This window comes from Prinia subflava, chromosome 3, assembly GCF_021018805.1.
Source record: "Prinia subflava isolate CZ2003 ecotype Zambia chromosome 3, Cam_Psub_1.2, whole genome shotgun sequence".
Taxonomy (NCBI): Eukaryota; Metazoa; Chordata; class Aves; order Passeriformes; family Cisticolidae; genus Prinia; species Prinia subflava.
This window is the reverse complement of record NC_086249.1, coordinates 107,549,143-107,563,188: the sequence shown is the minus strand read 5'-3', so window position 1 is coordinate 107,563,188 and position 14,046 is coordinate 107,549,143. Positions and strand designations below refer to the sequence as shown.

General features: G+C 67.3%; 3 protein-coding genes across 9 annotated transcripts; 2 read left to right on the top strand and 1 right to left on the bottom strand.

The window, feature by feature from the left end:
• The first annotated feature begins 28 nt into the window (after positions 1 to 28).
• On the top strand, positions 29 to 6,856 carry LOC134548480 (F-box/WD repeat-containing protein 7-like). The gene is made up of 13 exons (XM_063393364.1): positions 29 to 237; positions 1,335 to 1,514; positions 1,818 to 2,144; positions 2,544 to 2,626; positions 2,971 to 3,109; positions 3,392 to 3,526; positions 3,603 to 3,726; positions 3,806 to 3,942; positions 4,595 to 4,708; positions 4,905 to 5,086; positions 5,192 to 5,417; positions 5,969 to 6,179; positions 6,418 to 6,856. Exons 1-13 carry the CDS (start codon positions 106 to 108, stop codon positions 6,684 to 6,686), a joined length of 2,259 nt encoding a protein of 752 aa, XP_063249434.1. The 5' UTR covers positions 29 to 105; the 3' UTR covers positions 6,687 to 6,856.
• A 330-nt stretch (positions 6,857 to 7,186) lies between these two features.
• On the bottom strand, positions 7,187 to 8,155 carry TIMM10B (translocase of inner mitochondrial membrane 10B). 2 transcript variants are annotated; one of them, XM_063393387.1, is made up of 3 exons: positions 8,020 to 8,155; positions 7,686 to 7,781; positions 7,187 to 7,616 (listed from the first exon to the last, which is right to left on the bottom strand). In XM_063393387.1, the coding sequence occupies exons 1-3, from the start codon at positions 8,056 to 8,058 to the stop codon at positions 7,431 to 7,433; spliced, it is 321 nt and encodes a 106-aa protein (XP_063249457.1). In that variant the 5' UTR covers positions 8,059 to 8,155; the 3' UTR covers positions 7,187 to 7,430. The 2 variants fall into 2 exon arrangements, with proteins under 2 accessions (XP_063249457.1, XP_063249456.1); XM_063393386.1 differs by having other exon boundaries at positions 8,002 to 8,133.
• Positions 8,113 to 13,727, top strand: ARFIP2 (ADP ribosylation factor interacting protein 2). Of its 6 annotated transcripts, none has more exons than XM_063393375.1 (9): positions 8,113 to 8,237; positions 9,133 to 9,240; positions 9,334 to 9,442; positions 10,326 to 10,436; positions 10,927 to 11,042; positions 11,158 to 11,379; positions 11,744 to 11,901; positions 11,971 to 12,145; positions 12,480 to 13,727. In XM_063393375.1, exons 2-9 carry the CDS (start codon positions 9,142 to 9,144, stop codon positions 12,633 to 12,635), a joined length of 1,146 nt encoding a protein of 381 aa, XP_063249445.1. In that variant the 5' UTR covers positions 8,113 to 8,237; positions 9,133 to 9,141; the 3' UTR covers positions 12,636 to 13,727. The 6 variants fall into 6 exon arrangements, with proteins under 6 accessions (XP_063249445.1, XP_063249448.1, XP_063249447.1 ...); XM_063393378.1 differs by lacking the exon at positions 8,113 to 8,237 and adding an exon at positions 8,252 to 8,377; XM_063393377.1 differs by lacking the exon at positions 8,113 to 8,237 and adding an exon at positions 8,620 to 8,775.
• Positions 13,728 to 14,046: the final 319 nt, after the last annotated feature.

The following is a 14,046-nucleotide window of genomic DNA, read 5'->3' as shown; positions in this document are numbered from 1 at the left end:
CAATAAAGCCGCTGCTTTCTCACAGCTACGCGTGCGCTTGTGGGGGGCGGGGCCGCGCCTGCGCGGTGCTGTGGGGCCTGCGCGGCGGCAGCGCCCGGTACCGGGATGTCGGGGCCGGGCGGGCCGGGCCCCGCCGGGGCCAAGCTCGACATCAACCGCGCCGGCGTGGCCGAGCTGGAGGGTGCCCTCAGCGGCATCGGCCGTCGCCGTGCCCGCGGTATCGTCCGCAAGAGAGAGGTGCGAGGGGAGAGGGGAGCGGCGGGGACGGCACCCCGAGCTGAGCCCCGGGTCCCCGAGGCGGGGCTGCCGTGGCGCTGTCGGTGCCGGGTGGGGGCAGCGGGGCGAGTGCGGGGGCGACAGCGCTGTTTCCGTCCTGACAGCCGGGGCAGGTGGGGCCGGGCCGGGATCCCGCGGGGCCGGGCGAGCGCAGCCGCCCCCGGTGCTGCCGTCCCTGCTGCCGGTCCAGGCAGCGCCCCGGGCCGGAGCGGGGAACGGAGGCGCCGGCGGGACGGACCGCGTCCCGGCCGCCTCCGAACGCCGTCACCGGCGATGGTGGGGCAAGACCCTGCGGCGACGCGTGACACGGCCGGAGCGGTGGGAGCGGCACCGCGGGGTCTGCGGCAGCCTGCGCTGATCCTGCCGGGACCGCAGCACCGCAGCAGGGCGAGGCAGGGCCGGGAGCGCTTGGCGTGTTTGGGGCTGGAAAAGGAGGTAGAGGGGTGGACGTCCAAACGCTGTGGACACATATGCTGGGAGCGCCGGGAGGCGGGAGGGCAGAAACCGGTAATACAAAGGGAGGGTTGTCTGGAGCAGGGCCTGTCCCGGGGCGGTGCTGCTATTGCGGCCCTTTGCGAACTGCACCGTAGCAGTTCGTTTCGTAAAACGAACCCTGCCGGGTCAGAAGGGCCAGCCGGGCCCTTCCCGGGCCCGTGGGCTGCGCTGGTTGTCCGCCGAGTCCTGCCCCGGGACAGCCCTGCCCCGCCAGGTTCCTCCCATGGCAGGCGCTCCGGGAGCCCGGGCAGGGTGATGGGAGGCACCTGAACCCCGGTCGGGGCCGGGCGGTGCTCGGCCCGAGGGCCCCGGGACGGTGGGTGCCTCCCACATGTGTGTGTCTGCATGGGTCCAGTTGTTCTCGTGCCCTGGAGCTGCAGCCTCACTCCCCATCCCGGCGCTGCTCCTCTGGGGAGCACAGTGCTCCTACCCCAGCTGGCAGCTTTGGGTTGCTGCCGCCCTTTCACAGCGCTGTGACTGCTCCCTGCCGGTCCACTCGGGCAGGGGCTCTGTGCGAGCGGGAGGGGTTCTGTCCTGGGCGGGGCTGACCTCCCTCTGTGCAGGAGCTGAAGGGGTTCACTTGCTTGGATGACCTGCTGCACGTCAAGGGCATTACCACCCGCATCCTGGAGCTCAACAGCCAGCGCATGACGTGCCGGCGGTGCCCGGGCCCTGAGGGGCCCCCACGGGCCAGCCCCGCTCCTTTGGGGGACAGTGAGGAGCACAGGGCACCTGCAGCACAGGTAGGTGCAGAAGGGTCCCTGCTGCCAGGTGCAAGGACAAGGGAAAAGGTCTGGCTCTGGGAGGGCTCAGGGGAAGTTCGTGGCAAGCAGGCAGAACTGAACAGGATTTTGGAGGAGCTCGAGGTTGTGGGTCCGGGGGTTCACCCTGCAACTCCCCATGGTGCTGTTGAGTGGAGCTTTGTGCTCCAGGGCCATGGCTCTCACTGACAGCCAGTAGCACTCCCAGCCCCTGGCTGGCTCCGGGTGTCCAGCAGCCCAAGGCTGGTGCAGAGTCAGCTCTGCTCCCTGCCTCTCCCTGCTCAGGTGGTGGCTGAAGAGGAGGAAGAGGAGGAGGAGGAGGAAACACCAGGGCCCTGGGAGCCGGAGCGCCCCTGGAAGGGAACCCCCAGGTCCGGAGCAGACCCTGATGGTTCTGGGGGGCAGGGACCACAGGAGCCCCCCAGGTCCACCAGGGAGCAGGAGGAGGAGGAGGAGGAGGAAGAAGAGGAGGAGGAGGAGGAAGGGAGCTGCTGCAGTGAGGAGGGGGAAGACAGCAGCAACGTCTACCTGTACTACACCCTGGGAGAGCGCTGGATCGACTACCTGCAACGCACCGGGGATGGGGGGCTGCTGCGGCATCTGCGCCCCAAGGTGACCGCGGGGCTGGGGGCACCTGCGGGAGGGTGACCGGGGCTGGGCACTCCGTGGTGCCTGGCTGCGAGGGCTGGGGAGAGAGCTGCTGCCCCAGCCCCCCATGCAGACCCCTGCCCTGCATTGGGGTGTCCTTGGTCATAGGGTGGGGGTAGGAGGTGCTACCCGGGTCTACCCCAGTCCCCCTGCCCCGTGTGGGGATCCGTTGTTGCTGTATGGACACTGAAGGAAGAAGGCAGGAGTAGCTGGGGGTCTGCCCTATAGCTCTGGGCAGGGGGCCCACAGAGGTGGTTCTGGGTGAGTGACTTGTAGGGGTCTGCAAGGATCAGCTGTAGGCAGGGGGTCTCTGGGGGTCTGCCTGGGTCTGTCCCAGGCGCTCTGATCTGCTGTGTCCCACAGATGAAGCGGAAGTCGGAGAATGGGCCGGATGGCCGAGCCTTGTCCCCTGGGAAGAAGCTGTGCAAGGGCTCTGACTACGGCAGGTGAGGGATGGGGGCGCTCTGAGGGCGGCTGGTGAAGGGGGTTCTGTATGCTGGGGCAACACATGCCTCCTGCTGCCCTCCCCAGGAGGATGATGGAGCCACTTGGGTTGAGTAGGGGCTGGCCCAGGTGAGATCCAGCCCTGCCCAGTTACCTGTCTGCTGAGCAGGCTGGGCTGGATATCTGGGCAAGGGATCAACAGGGTGGGAGCAAAGAGAAAGGGTCGGTGGGGTGGAGCTCCCGCTGGCAGGAAGCAGTTCCCAGAGTCTGGCACAGTGTGGTCCGGAGCAGTGCTGGCAGATGCCACCTGTGCCACGGCCTCACCTGTGCCTGGCCTTTCTCCCAGGACACTGGGTCCCTGTACACCCAGCCCCACAACCACCTTCGGGGACCTGCGCAATGCCAAGGTGGGGCAGGCCCGGCGCCGCCGCATCCCTTCGGTGGCCCCCCCACCTGAGCTGCAGGACTGGCTCCGCACCTTCCAGGTATGGCTCACCTGGTGGCCCCATGGGTGTGATGGGAGGGAGCCGAGCCTAAGGGATCCCCACTATGGGCAGGGGCTGGCCCCACGGTGGATTTTGGGTAGTTTTGCTTGTGTGAGGAAACACAAAGGAGGCTTCAGCTTTGGCCAGGGGTGATGTCACCTGTCACACAGCGCCTGTGACCCACCAAGCTCCCACCTGCCTCAGGCTGCTGGCCTGGCTGCCAGGGCTGTGGCTGGGCTAGCTGGGGACACAGAGTCAGGGGTCTCTGGGGTCCCCCTGCAGCGCTGGAGCGGCCCTGAGAAGCTGCTGGCCCTGGATGAGCTCATTGACCGCTGCGAGCCCGCGCAGATCAAGTACATGATGCAGGTCATCGAGCCCCAGTTCCAGCGGGACTTCATCTCCCTGCTGCCCAAGGAGGTGAGTGAAGCTGGGGGACCAGGGGCCTGGCCTGACCCCCCCAGTGACCCCTTTGTGACCTTTATCATCCCCATAGCTGGCCCTGTACGTCTTGTCTTTCCTGGAGCCACGGGATCTGCTCCGTGCTGCCCAGACTTGCCGCTACTGGAGAGTCCTGGCCGAGGACAATCTCCTCTGGAGGGAGAAGTGCCGTGAGGAAGGTGAGGGTCCTCTGCGTGGGGGCTGGGGGGCCATCCCCAGCTTGACCCAGGTGAGGCACTGCTGTGTTGTCCCCTGCAGGGATCGAGGAGCCCCTACACCTGCGGAAGCGACGCCTGCTCAGCCCTGGATTCATGTACAGCCCCTGGAAATTCGCCTTCCTGCGCCAGCACCGCATCGACATGAACTGGCGCAGTGGGGAGCTGCGGCCCCCCAAGGTAGGTCCGGGTGTCCCAGTGGGGGGACAGACTCTGGGGGGCTGTGATCCCCTAGGTGAGCCTGGGGGTGACCCTGCCAGGGGAGGACCCTGGAGAGCTGAGGGGCTGGTTGGGTCCCTCTGGGGACAGACCTGGGGACAGTCACTGGTGTGGGGAAGCAGGCGCAGGATCTGCCATGGGGAGCAGACCTGGCTTGCTCCGAGCAGTGAGTGCAACAGAAATGAGGTCCCCTGGGCCTAGAGAAGGGGGTCCCTTCTTTTGCCCGTCTCTAAGGCCCCATGCAGGGCTGCAGCCAGCCCCAGCACCTAGGGAGGGTGCAGCATCACAGGGCTCAACTGTGTTCTGTGCAGGGTCCCAGAGCCCTGGTGATCTCCCCCTGGGGGTCCCTCCTGCCACTGGGCAGAGTCCCCATCACCCCTTCTCTTGCTGCTTCAGGTCCTGGGTTCCTGAGCCCCCCACTCCTTGTTCTCCTGTTACCCCTGCCCCTGTGCAGCAGCTGCCCCGCAGAAGCATCAGGGGGTGCAGGTGATTTGGAAACCCACCTGCCTTTTCTCCCCACAGCTCCTGCTGCCTTCCCACTGCTCACTGTGTTGGGGGGTCCTGCCAGCTGGGGGGGCCACGCTGCCCCCCACACACTCCTGTGCTCCCACAGGTGCTGAAGGGCCACGATGACCACGTGATCACCTGCCTGCAGTTCTGCGGAAATCGCATCGTGAGCGGCTCTGATGACAACACGCTCAAAGTGTGGTCAGCTGTCACAGGGGAGGTGAGTGGCACTGTCACTGCAGGGGTTTAGGGCAGGGACCATCTCCCTGTGCTGGGCACAGGTGAGGCCACACCCTGACTCCTGCGGTCAGTTTGGGCCCTTTCTGACAGGGACATGGGTTGTGCTGTTCCTCTGCGCGGATTCAGGGGGGGAGGTGTGAGAGGCTCACCTGTGCCTCGTGTCCTGTTCCCCACAGTGCGTGCAGACGCTGGTGGGCCACACTGGGGGGGTCTGGTCCTCCCAGATGAGGGACAGCGTTGTCATCAGTGGCTCCACTGACCGCACGCTCAAGGTGTGGAACGCTGACAGCGGCGAGTGCGTGCACACGCTGTACGGACACACCTCCACCGTGCGCTGCATGCACCTGCACGGCAACAGGTACGGGGCTGGCGGGCGCTACTGGGGAGGGCGTGTCCGCAGGGGGAGGCTTGTTATCCCCCAGGCTGCCCTGGCAGCTGGGCCCACGTGTCCCCTCCCCTGCAGGGTGGTGAGTGGCTCCCGGGATGCCACGCTGCGGCTCTGGGACATCGAGACGGGGCAGTGCCTGCACGTGCTGATGGGCCACGTGGCGGCCGTGCGCTGCGTCCAGTACGATGGCAACAAGGTGGTCAGCGGTGCCTACGACTACACGGTCAAGGTGTGGGACCCCGAGAGCGAGAGCTGCACCCACACACTGCAGGGGCACACCAACCGTGTCTACTCACTGCAGGTACGGCCCTGCACACATCCCCTCCTGCCCTCCCTGCTGCCTGCAGGTACAACCTCGAAGGCACAACCTGCCCTCCTGCTGGCTTGCCCTGTCACTGCCCTGCCTTCCACTCACAGGGCACCAGCTGTGTCAAAGGTTCCAATGTGCTGTAGGGACAAATGGGCTGTGCCTGTGTCATGCAAGGCACTGTGGGCTTTGCAGGGACACATGGGCCACATCTGTGCCCTGAAGGGACATATCTGCCACACAAGGACACACAGACCATGTTTGTGTCCTGTGGGGACAGTCTCTGCCCCGTGACCCCACTTCCCACACACACATGCTGTGGACACAAACGCTCCTCCATGTTCCTTCCCTGGAGCATTTCTACAGCCCGAAAAGCAAGAGGTGTGTGAGCCCATGTCTCAGCTGCTGAACGGGGGTCTCTGGTGGTGGTGCTGGAACTGGGGGCTGCTGTATCCCAACCAGGGGATGCCAGAGCTGTGGGCTGCACCCCAAACCAGGGGACACTCCTGTCCTCCACGCTGAGCTGGACCTCTTCTCTCTGGCAGTTTGATGGGACACACATCGTGAGTGGGTCCCTGGACACGTCCATCCGCGTGTGGGATGTGGAGAGTGGGAACTGCCTGCACACGCTCATGGGGCACCAGTCACTCACCAGCGGGATGGAGCTGCGCGACAACATCCTCGTGTCAGGCAACGCCGACTCCACTGTCAAGATCTGGGACATCAAGACGGGGCAGTGCCTGCAGACACTGCAGGGTGAGAGGGGATTGCTCACCCTTGTGGGGCAGCGGGCAGTTCCCTCCGTCAAGGGGCTGGGAAAGGGGCAGCTCTCTCCCTTGGAGGGGTGGGAGGGAGCAGGGGAGGCTCCCTGCCCTTGGGGCTGGGTTGGCTCTTGGACAGTGGTGGGTGGCTCTGAGCTGCCACATGTGGCAGGACCCGTGTCACACAGGAGGTGCCCCAAGCGCATCTGGGACTCACCAGTGTCTCCCCATAGGTCCCAGCAAGCACCAGAGTGCTGTCACCTGCCTGCAGTTCAGCTCCAAGTTCGTGGTGACCAGCTCAGATGACGGGACAGTGAAGCTGTGGGACCTGAAGACCGGAGAGTTTGTGCGGAACCTGGTGGCCCTGGAGAGCGGCGGCTCCGGGGGCGTCGTGTGGCGCATCCGTGCCTCCAACACCAAGCTGGTGTGCGCCGTGGGCAGCCGCAACGGCACCGAGGAGACCAAGCTGCTGGTGCTGGACTTCGATGTGGACCTTAAGTGACCCCGGCCAGCCCGGGGGTCCCGTGGCAAGGGTGGCCCCGGCGCAGGCGCTGGCCCCCGCGGGCAGGACAGAGGGATGGCCAGGCCGGGCCTTATTTATATGCGCGGGAGAGCCCGGCCGGGCCTGCAGGAGCATGTTTTGTACACGGAATATATCAATTTATTTCTGTATCGGGGCTAGTGCGTGCCTGCCCCGAGCCCTAACGCTGTCCTGGCCCGCAGCTCATGCCCTCTGAGCAGGGGCTGCAGCGGGGGGAGGGGAGAAGAGGCCAGGCTCCCCCAGGTGTCACAAGGACCGTGCACACACACGCCCTGAACACGGGCCTGGCAGCACCTGACCCCCACAGCGTCCTGTGAGCACGGGGCCCCTGCAGGGAGGTGTTTGTCTCACATTGAGGTGCGATTCCCTGGATTCCCGGTCGTGCTGTGGGCTCCCCCTAGCACACCCACCAGGGAACGGGCCAGGGCTCTGGTGCCCTCCCCACGTGTCACACTAAGCCATTACTGTAAAAATGTTTTATTGGGACTAACAATCCACTTCCCAGAACTCCACAACCACGAGGGCCAGGGAGGGTTCCCTGCCGTTCCTGGGCCCCCGGTGCCCTGAATATCCCAGCCGCTGCTCGGGGCTCCCGGGGCCGAGTGCAGATGCTGCTCCAGCCTGGCTGCAGCTGCTCCCGCTGGTGCAGGGCAGGGGCGGTGCCAGCCGCGCCCGGCTGCCGTGCGGAGCTGCGGCCGGGCGCTGCTATGTGCCGGCAGCGGGCGAGGACTCGGCGGGGCCCGGGGCGGCCGGGAGTGCGGCTGGCCCCGCCGGTGCCCCGTGCTCGGCCGCGCGGCGCTGCAGCAGCGCCGGCACCAGTCCCACGTAGGCGCCCATCAGGCGGTGGTTGGCGCGCACCAGCCGGGCCGCGCAGCTGTCCAGGCACGACTCCTGCGGAGGCACGGGCTGCGGTCAGCGCGGCGGGGACCCCCGCCCGGCGGCGCCCCGCGCCCCGCTCACCTCGCGGCCCGTGAGCAGGCGGTAGTTGAGGTTGCAGACGCAATGGCGGAAGCAGAGCTCGGTCATGCGGTTGTAGACCAGGAGGAAGTCCCGCAGCTGGGGAGCAGGCGCGGGTCACACCGGGCGGAGCCGCTCCGGGACCCCCGAAACCCGCCGGGGGCCCCGGCCAGCCCGAGACGCCCGGGTCCCTTGGGGACCCGCCGGTTCTCCTGCGGAGTTCCCACACCCGGAGCCCTCGGGACACACCGGGACCCGCCACCGAACCGACAGCCCCGCGACCGCTCCCGAAGGCGTGACGGGACGCCCCGCTGCCCACCCCGGCCCAGGTGCTCACGCTGCGCAGCTGCTGCCGGTGCTCGGCCGCCGGGTCCATCAGGGCCCGGCCCGGGCCCGGCCCCGCCGCTACGGGACCACCCGCCGAGCTCGCGGCGACGTCACTTCCGTCCGGCTCAGCGATGACGCCACTTCCGGGCCGCTGACGCCACTTTCGGCGCGTCCGGGCCGAGGCGGAGCGGGAGCGGCGCGGGGGGGCCCGGCGGGCCCGGGGCGCAGGTGGGGCCGGGGGGCGGCGCGGGGCGAGCGGCCGCGGGGCCGGGGCAGCCCGGCCGGGAGAGCCCTGGGAGCGGGCCTGGGGCCGCCGCCGCCCGCTCGGGCCGGTTCCGCCGGGAGCAGCCACCGGGGTTCCCTCGGAGGTCGGTCCCGCCTCGGGGCCTTGCCGTGCGCCGCGGCGGAGGGGTCCGTTCCGGCGCTGCCCCCGCCCCGCCCTGGAGGCTGTGGGGCCTGTGGGGCCGTTCTCCGGCGAGGATGGCCCTGAGCGGTGACGGCCTCTGCCCGCAGGGTTCGACTCTAGAGCTGGGCCGGGCCGTGTCCCCGCCGGGCGGGGACAGGTCACAGGTAGCGGGTTCTGGGGAGCCCGCCCCGGGCCCCGCCTGCCCTGGAATGCGGCCGGACCGGTCCGGGCGCAGCGAGCCCCCCCGCTCTCCTGCGGCTGCAGACGTGGCTCCCGGTGCCCTCCTGGCCGAGGGCGGCTGGGCGCTGCTGGCGCCGCCGTCCCGGGCAGGGTCTGCGGGACGCGGGGATCCCCCACGGCGTTAGTGAGAGGGAGCACGGAGGGCGGCCCGAGGGGCGGGGGAACCCGGGAGTCCCGGGCGTGATGGTGTGGGGCTGAGGATGGGGTTGGGGTCGGTGCCTTGGGATGCGCCACCCTGCGGGTCCGTTCTGAGAGCCAGGGGTGTCCCGAGAGGCGGCCGAGCCGGGCCGGGCAGCGGCTGCAGGAGGCCGTGGGCAGGGGGCAGAGTGTGCTCGGTGCCAGCAGCTGCCGATGTGGGCTCCCCTCTCCGTGCTGTAACCCCCTGCTGTCCCCTCCCACCATGCCCCCTCAGGTACTGCTGGGTGCCCCTGGCTGGGGAGTAGTCCTGGCCCCAGCACCACTTCTGTGTCCCTGCAGGCCCTGAGAATGTCGGACGGGATCCTGAGCAAGGCAGCCACCATGGAGATCCCCATCAGCAGCAACGGGGACACCAGCAGCCTCCCCGAGGACGACGGCCTGGAGCAGGTGCGGGGGTTGGGAACCCCTGGGGGTGTTTGGGGCTGTACCAGGGCCGTGCTGTCTCTGCATCTCAGCCCCCTGTGCTCCTCTGCCCCCCAGGACCTGCAGCAGGTGATGGTGTCAGGACCCAACCTGAACGAGACCAGCATCGTGTCAGGCGGCTATGGGGGCACAGCCGAGGGCATCATCCCCACCGGCACCATCAAAGGTAGTGGGGCTGGGCTGGGAGGGAATGGGGATCGTCACGGGAACAAGGGGCTCGGTTCCCTCATTGCCCCTGGCTCATGACACGAGGCTCTGCTATGGCCCAGCCAAGGAGTCTCCTGGGGGGCTCTGTTCCCGCTGGGCTCGGGTTCTGTGCAGGGGCAACATTTCAGGGAGTGTAGTGAGGGCAGAGGGCGGGTGCTGCCCCAGCTCTGCTCTCCCTGGGCTGGGCTGGGTTGCTGTCCCCTATCACAGGGTGGGATCTTTGCTGGGGAATCTCCATCCCCTTGCTCAGGATATCCCCATGGGATTCTGAGTCCCTGCTCTGGCGGAGAATCCCCGGGTTCTCCCGGTCCCTACGCAGCAGGAGCTCTGGAGTGTGCTGGGGATGAGGAAGCAGGCAGGGCCCCTAAGCCACACCCTGCTGACCTCTGCTGCTGTCCCAGTCAGAGCAGGCCACAGTGGTGCCAGCTGGGCCCTGCACCCTGGGAGACTGGCACCGCTGTTCTTGCTCCCTACAGATCTCTCCCTGAGGGTCCCCCCAGGGCTTGAGGAGGGTCCGTGTGGGCAGAGAGGGTGAGCAGTGAGGGTCCTTCCCTAAGCACCGCCACTGCTGGCCCAGTGTCCCTGTGTCTCTGTGTCCCCATGACGCCAGGCCCACCCGGCTCTTGGGGTGCAGCGATTCCTGCGCAGGGCCCCGGGGGTTCCCTGGGGTGGGGAGTCGGTCTGTGTGGCTGCAGCCGTGTCTCACCTGCTGCCGTCACTCTCCCGCTGCCGCCCGCCCGCGCACTCGTCCCCGTCCCCTGCCCCCCGTCCCCTCTGCCCTGGCTGCCCCCATGCCCTGTGCGCCCTGTCCTGTCCTGCCCCACCCTGCTCGGCCCCCGCAGCCCCCACGTTTCCAGGCTCTCTTGTCCACCCTCACCCCCCCCGAGGACCACCGGTGCCCCCCAGCGCGCCCGCTGCCCGCAGGATGGCCCGGCCGGCCGCCGCTGCCGCAGGTACCACGCCCCTCACCCCACCTCAGGGCGTCCCTCGGCTCTGGGGCCCTGGGGACAGCGCTCAGAGCCCACATGGCAGCTGTGTCATGGCCAGAGCCCGGTGCTGGTGCTGATCCCTGTGCTGGGACAGGACAGCACTGGGGGCCCAGAAGGCTCAGAGGTGGGTCCTGGCCAGGGGGGCCCACCTGAGGGACTCCCGGTGCTGCTGGGTGGTGTTCTCCCTGTGTCCTGCCTGGTGAGGGTGGTCAGCAGGATGGGGCAGGGCCTGGTGCAAGCAGACACGGCTGGGCTGGGTCTGTGCCCCTGTGTTGGATCCCCAGCAGGGCTGGCAGGAGCAGCGATGCCCGTGAGCCAGTGCTGGGCGTGTGCCCAGGGCTGGGGGTGCTGCTGTGGAAACAGCGGTTCTGGAGGCTGGGGCTGCCCGGTCCCCGTGGCTGTTCCCTCTGGGAGCTGGTGCCAGGTCCTGTCCCCATCCCTGTCCCTGTGCCAGGCTCCGGGCTGCACCCGCCGCCCCCCGGACCCCCGCCTGGTGGAGAGGAGGTCGTGCGTGGCATCGCCGTTGAGAAGTTTGACATTGTCAAGAAGTGGGGAATCAACACGTACAAGGTGAGAAGTGAGGGGACCCCGGGGTGGGGGGACACCAGTGACCCTTCCCGGCCCCCCTCCCACGGGCAGCCGCTCTCTGGGTGCTGCAGGGGACCCTCACTGGCCCCTCCTGCAGTGCACTAAGCAGCTGCTCTCGGAGCGGTTTGGCCGGGGGTCCCGCACGGTGGACCTGGAGCTGGAGACGCAGATCGAGCTGCTGCGGGAGACCAAGCGCAAGTACGAGAGCGTGCTGCAGCTGGCACGGGCGCTCACGGCCCACCTCTACAGCCTCGTGCAGACACAGCACGCCCTGGGGGACGCCTTCGCTGACCTCAGCCAGAAATCTCCTGAGCTCCAGGTGTGCCAGGGCCAGGGGGACATGGAGCGAGGGCAGGGACACTGGGCACCAGGGCTGGGGCAGGGGGGAATGGAGAGTGCCAGGACTTGGAGGAGACACCCGGATGCTGGGGCTGAGGGGGGCAGGGGCGGCTGGGGTTGACACCGGGGTTGTGGGGGTCCAGACTTGGGGAGTCACACATGGACTTCAGGGCAGAAACGGGATCTGCACAGGAGTGGATGTGCATGCTGGTTCTGGGCTTGGCGGTGCTGGCTCATAGTTCGCCTCAGTGGTCTCAGGGGCTTTTCCTGCAGCACCCTTGATGGAGGGGAGTGGGGGTGTGATCCGTGGCCCCTTACCTGTGCACCCATCCCTCTGTCCCCAGGAGGAGTTTGGGTACAACGCGGAGACGCAGAAGCTGCTGTGCAAGAACGGGGAGACCCTGCTGGGGGCTGTCAACTTCTTTGTGTCCAGCATCAACACGCTGGTCAACAAGACCATGGAGGACACGCTCATGACAGTCAAGCAGTATGAGACGGCCAGGTGGGGCAGGGAGCTCGGGGGGTCCTGGAGGGATCCAGAGCAGGGCACTGAGGCCAGGGCTGTGTGCAGGTTGGAGTATGACGCGTACCGCACGGACCTGGAGGAGCTGAGCATGGGCCCGCGCGACGCCGGCGCCGTGAGCCGCCTGGACGCAGCCCAGAGCCAGTTCCAGAGCCACAAGGACAAGTACGAGAAGCTGCGGGCAGACGTGGCCATCAAGCTCAAATTCTTGGAGGAGAACAAGGTGGGTGCAGAGATGGGAAGGATGGGGTGGGGATGGGGGGCAGGCACAGGAATGGGAGATGCAAGACAGAGGTGGGGGATGCAGAGACTGGAAACGTGAGGAGGGGGGTTCAGGACAGGTGTGGGGGGTGTGGGATGGGAATGGGAAGCACAGGGATAGGAGGCACAGGGATGGGGTCCCTGCAGGGATTCGATGGCCACGTTGGATTTGTCACTCAAGGACATGAATTGGGCGGAATAAGCAGTGCAGGGTTGGGGGGGGTGCGCAGGGGCACTCGCGGGGGTCTCAGAGGACTGTTCATGATTACGAATCCCAATCATGATCCCATCTCCAGATCAAGGTGATGCACAAGCAACTGCTGCTGTTCCACAACGCCATCTCTGCGTACTTTGCCGGGAACCAGCAGCAGCTTGAGCAGACCCTCAAGCAGTTCAACATCAAGCTCAAGACTCCCGGTGCCGAGAAGCCCTCCTGGCTGGAGGAGCAGTGAGCGCCCCGTGCCCCCGGATGGAGGAGCACACATGGACCTTAGTTGTGGCCGGGGGCTCGTGGGGGCCACAGCCCAGGCCTGGTCTTGGATTTGGGGTGGGGCACCAGGTGTGGGGAGCTGCCAGTGAGCTGGGCCCCCCCCCCATCCCACAGCCCCTCCTCAGGGCAGGGTGCAGCAGCTCCTGCTGTACAGACCCCACACAGCAGACAGCTGGAGCCCCCCTGCCCCTGACACTCCTAAGGGGCTGGGGACACCCCCCTTGCTGGGCTGCTCCCCCCTAGACACCCCACTCACCTTGGGGTGAGCCAGGACCTCTCACTGCCCCCCTCTGCCTCCCCGGGGCAGGATGAGGGTGCACCCCTCCCAGGCCCACTGCCAGCTGCCACCCAGGGTGACCCCTGCCCTGTGGCACAGTGGAGCTGATGGGGGCAGCACCGGAACAGCCAGGCCCCCCCATGTTGGGAGGGGACTGTGGGGCCTCCCTGCTGCACCTGGCACCCGGGGGGCTCCCGCTCTGCCCTCCAGTGCCAGGGACACCCTGGGTGCCAGGGACACCCTGGCCCCCTCCAGGCCATTCACAGGTGTTTCCAGCGTGGCCGCTCTTGCACTCCTGATTCCCAGGGGGCTGCACCCTCCAAAGACTCCCCTGCTTCCCTGGGGCTGTGGTGTCCCGGGCTGGGTTGGTGAGGGATTCCTGTGCCCTGCAGCTAGTGACAGAGGGGAGTCACTGGCCTGACACAGGTTCCCTGGAGCCCTGGGAGAGGGCAGGGGGGCTCCAAGCAGGGACCAAACGTCAGCGGAGGCACAGGGGTGCACGCGTGTCCATGCATGTCCTTGTGCGGGCACATGCGTGTCCTGGGACTGGGGCACATGTGGTGCACATGAGGGGCTGGGGTCCTGGTCAGGGTTCACCCCCACCCACTCCCGCACTTGGGCACTTTCTCCTGAGACAAAACTGTTGGTTTTTCTTGCTCATTAATTTAACCCATAATTTAATGTCGGGATCCGACTTCCCCCTGCCCTGCCCTGGTGACGGTCTGACCCCCCCAGCCCCCTGACTTCTGTAAAACCCTGAATAAATGGTACAGATCAGTGTGTGCAGAGCTACAGGTGGGACAAGGAAGGGCTGCACCCTGCAGGCTGGAACTGCCAGGGCAGGTGGGAGATGGAGGCATGAGCTCCGTAACTGAGGGCTCCATGATGGAGCCCTGGGGCAATGGGGACTGGCTGCTGCTTTTGGGGGCTCAGGCTCAGAAGGGGAATGAGCTGGAGCACAGAGAGGTGGCTCTGGGGGACGAGGGGCTTGTGTCGGCCCTGCTCACTTGTGTCTGGCAAGGGGAGCCACCCCTTGCTCCAGCCCCGTGGCACCAGCATGAGCCAGCACCAGGTGTGAGTAAATGGGTACAGGATG

Bases quoted from the DNA above. Each gene is read 5' to 3' on its own strand.
- LOC134548480 (XM_063393364.1), top strand. From the start codon at position 106: ATGTCGGGGCCGGGCGGGCCGGGCCCCGCCGGGGCCAAGCTCGACATC. The intron at 3,943-4,594 runs GTAGGTCCGGGT...GTGCTCCCACAG, and splicing joins GGGAGCTGCGGCCCCCCAAG to GTGCTGAAGGGCCACGATGA. The intron at 5,418-5,968 runs GTACGGCCCTGC...TCTCTCTGGCAG, and splicing joins ACCGTGTCTACTCACTGCAG to TTTGATGGGACACACATCGT.
- TIMM10B (XM_063393386.1), bottom strand. From the start codon at position 8,058: ATGGACCCGGCGGCCGAGCACCGGCAGCAGCTGCGCAGCGTGAGCACC. The intron at 7,782-8,001 runs GTGGGCAGCGGG...CCTGCTCCCCAG, and splicing joins GCGTGAGCACCTGGGCCGGG to CTGCGGGACTTCCTCCTGGT. The intron at 7,617-7,685 runs GTGAGCGGGGCG...GTGCCTCCGCAG, and splicing joins GCCTGCTCACGGGCCGCGAG to GAGTCGTGCCTGGACAGCTG.
- ARFIP2 (XM_063393375.1), top strand. From the start codon at position 9,142: ATGTCGGACGGGATCCTGAGCAAGGCAGCCACCATGGAGATCCCCATC. The intron at 9,443-10,325 runs GTAGTGGGGCTG...CGGCCCCCGCAG, and splicing joins CCCCACCGGCACCATCAAAG to CCCCCACGTTTCCAGGCTCT. The intron at 11,902-11,970 runs GTGGGGCAGGGA...GGCTGTGTGCAG, and splicing joins AAGCAGTATGAGACGGCCAG to GTTGGAGTATGACGCGTACC.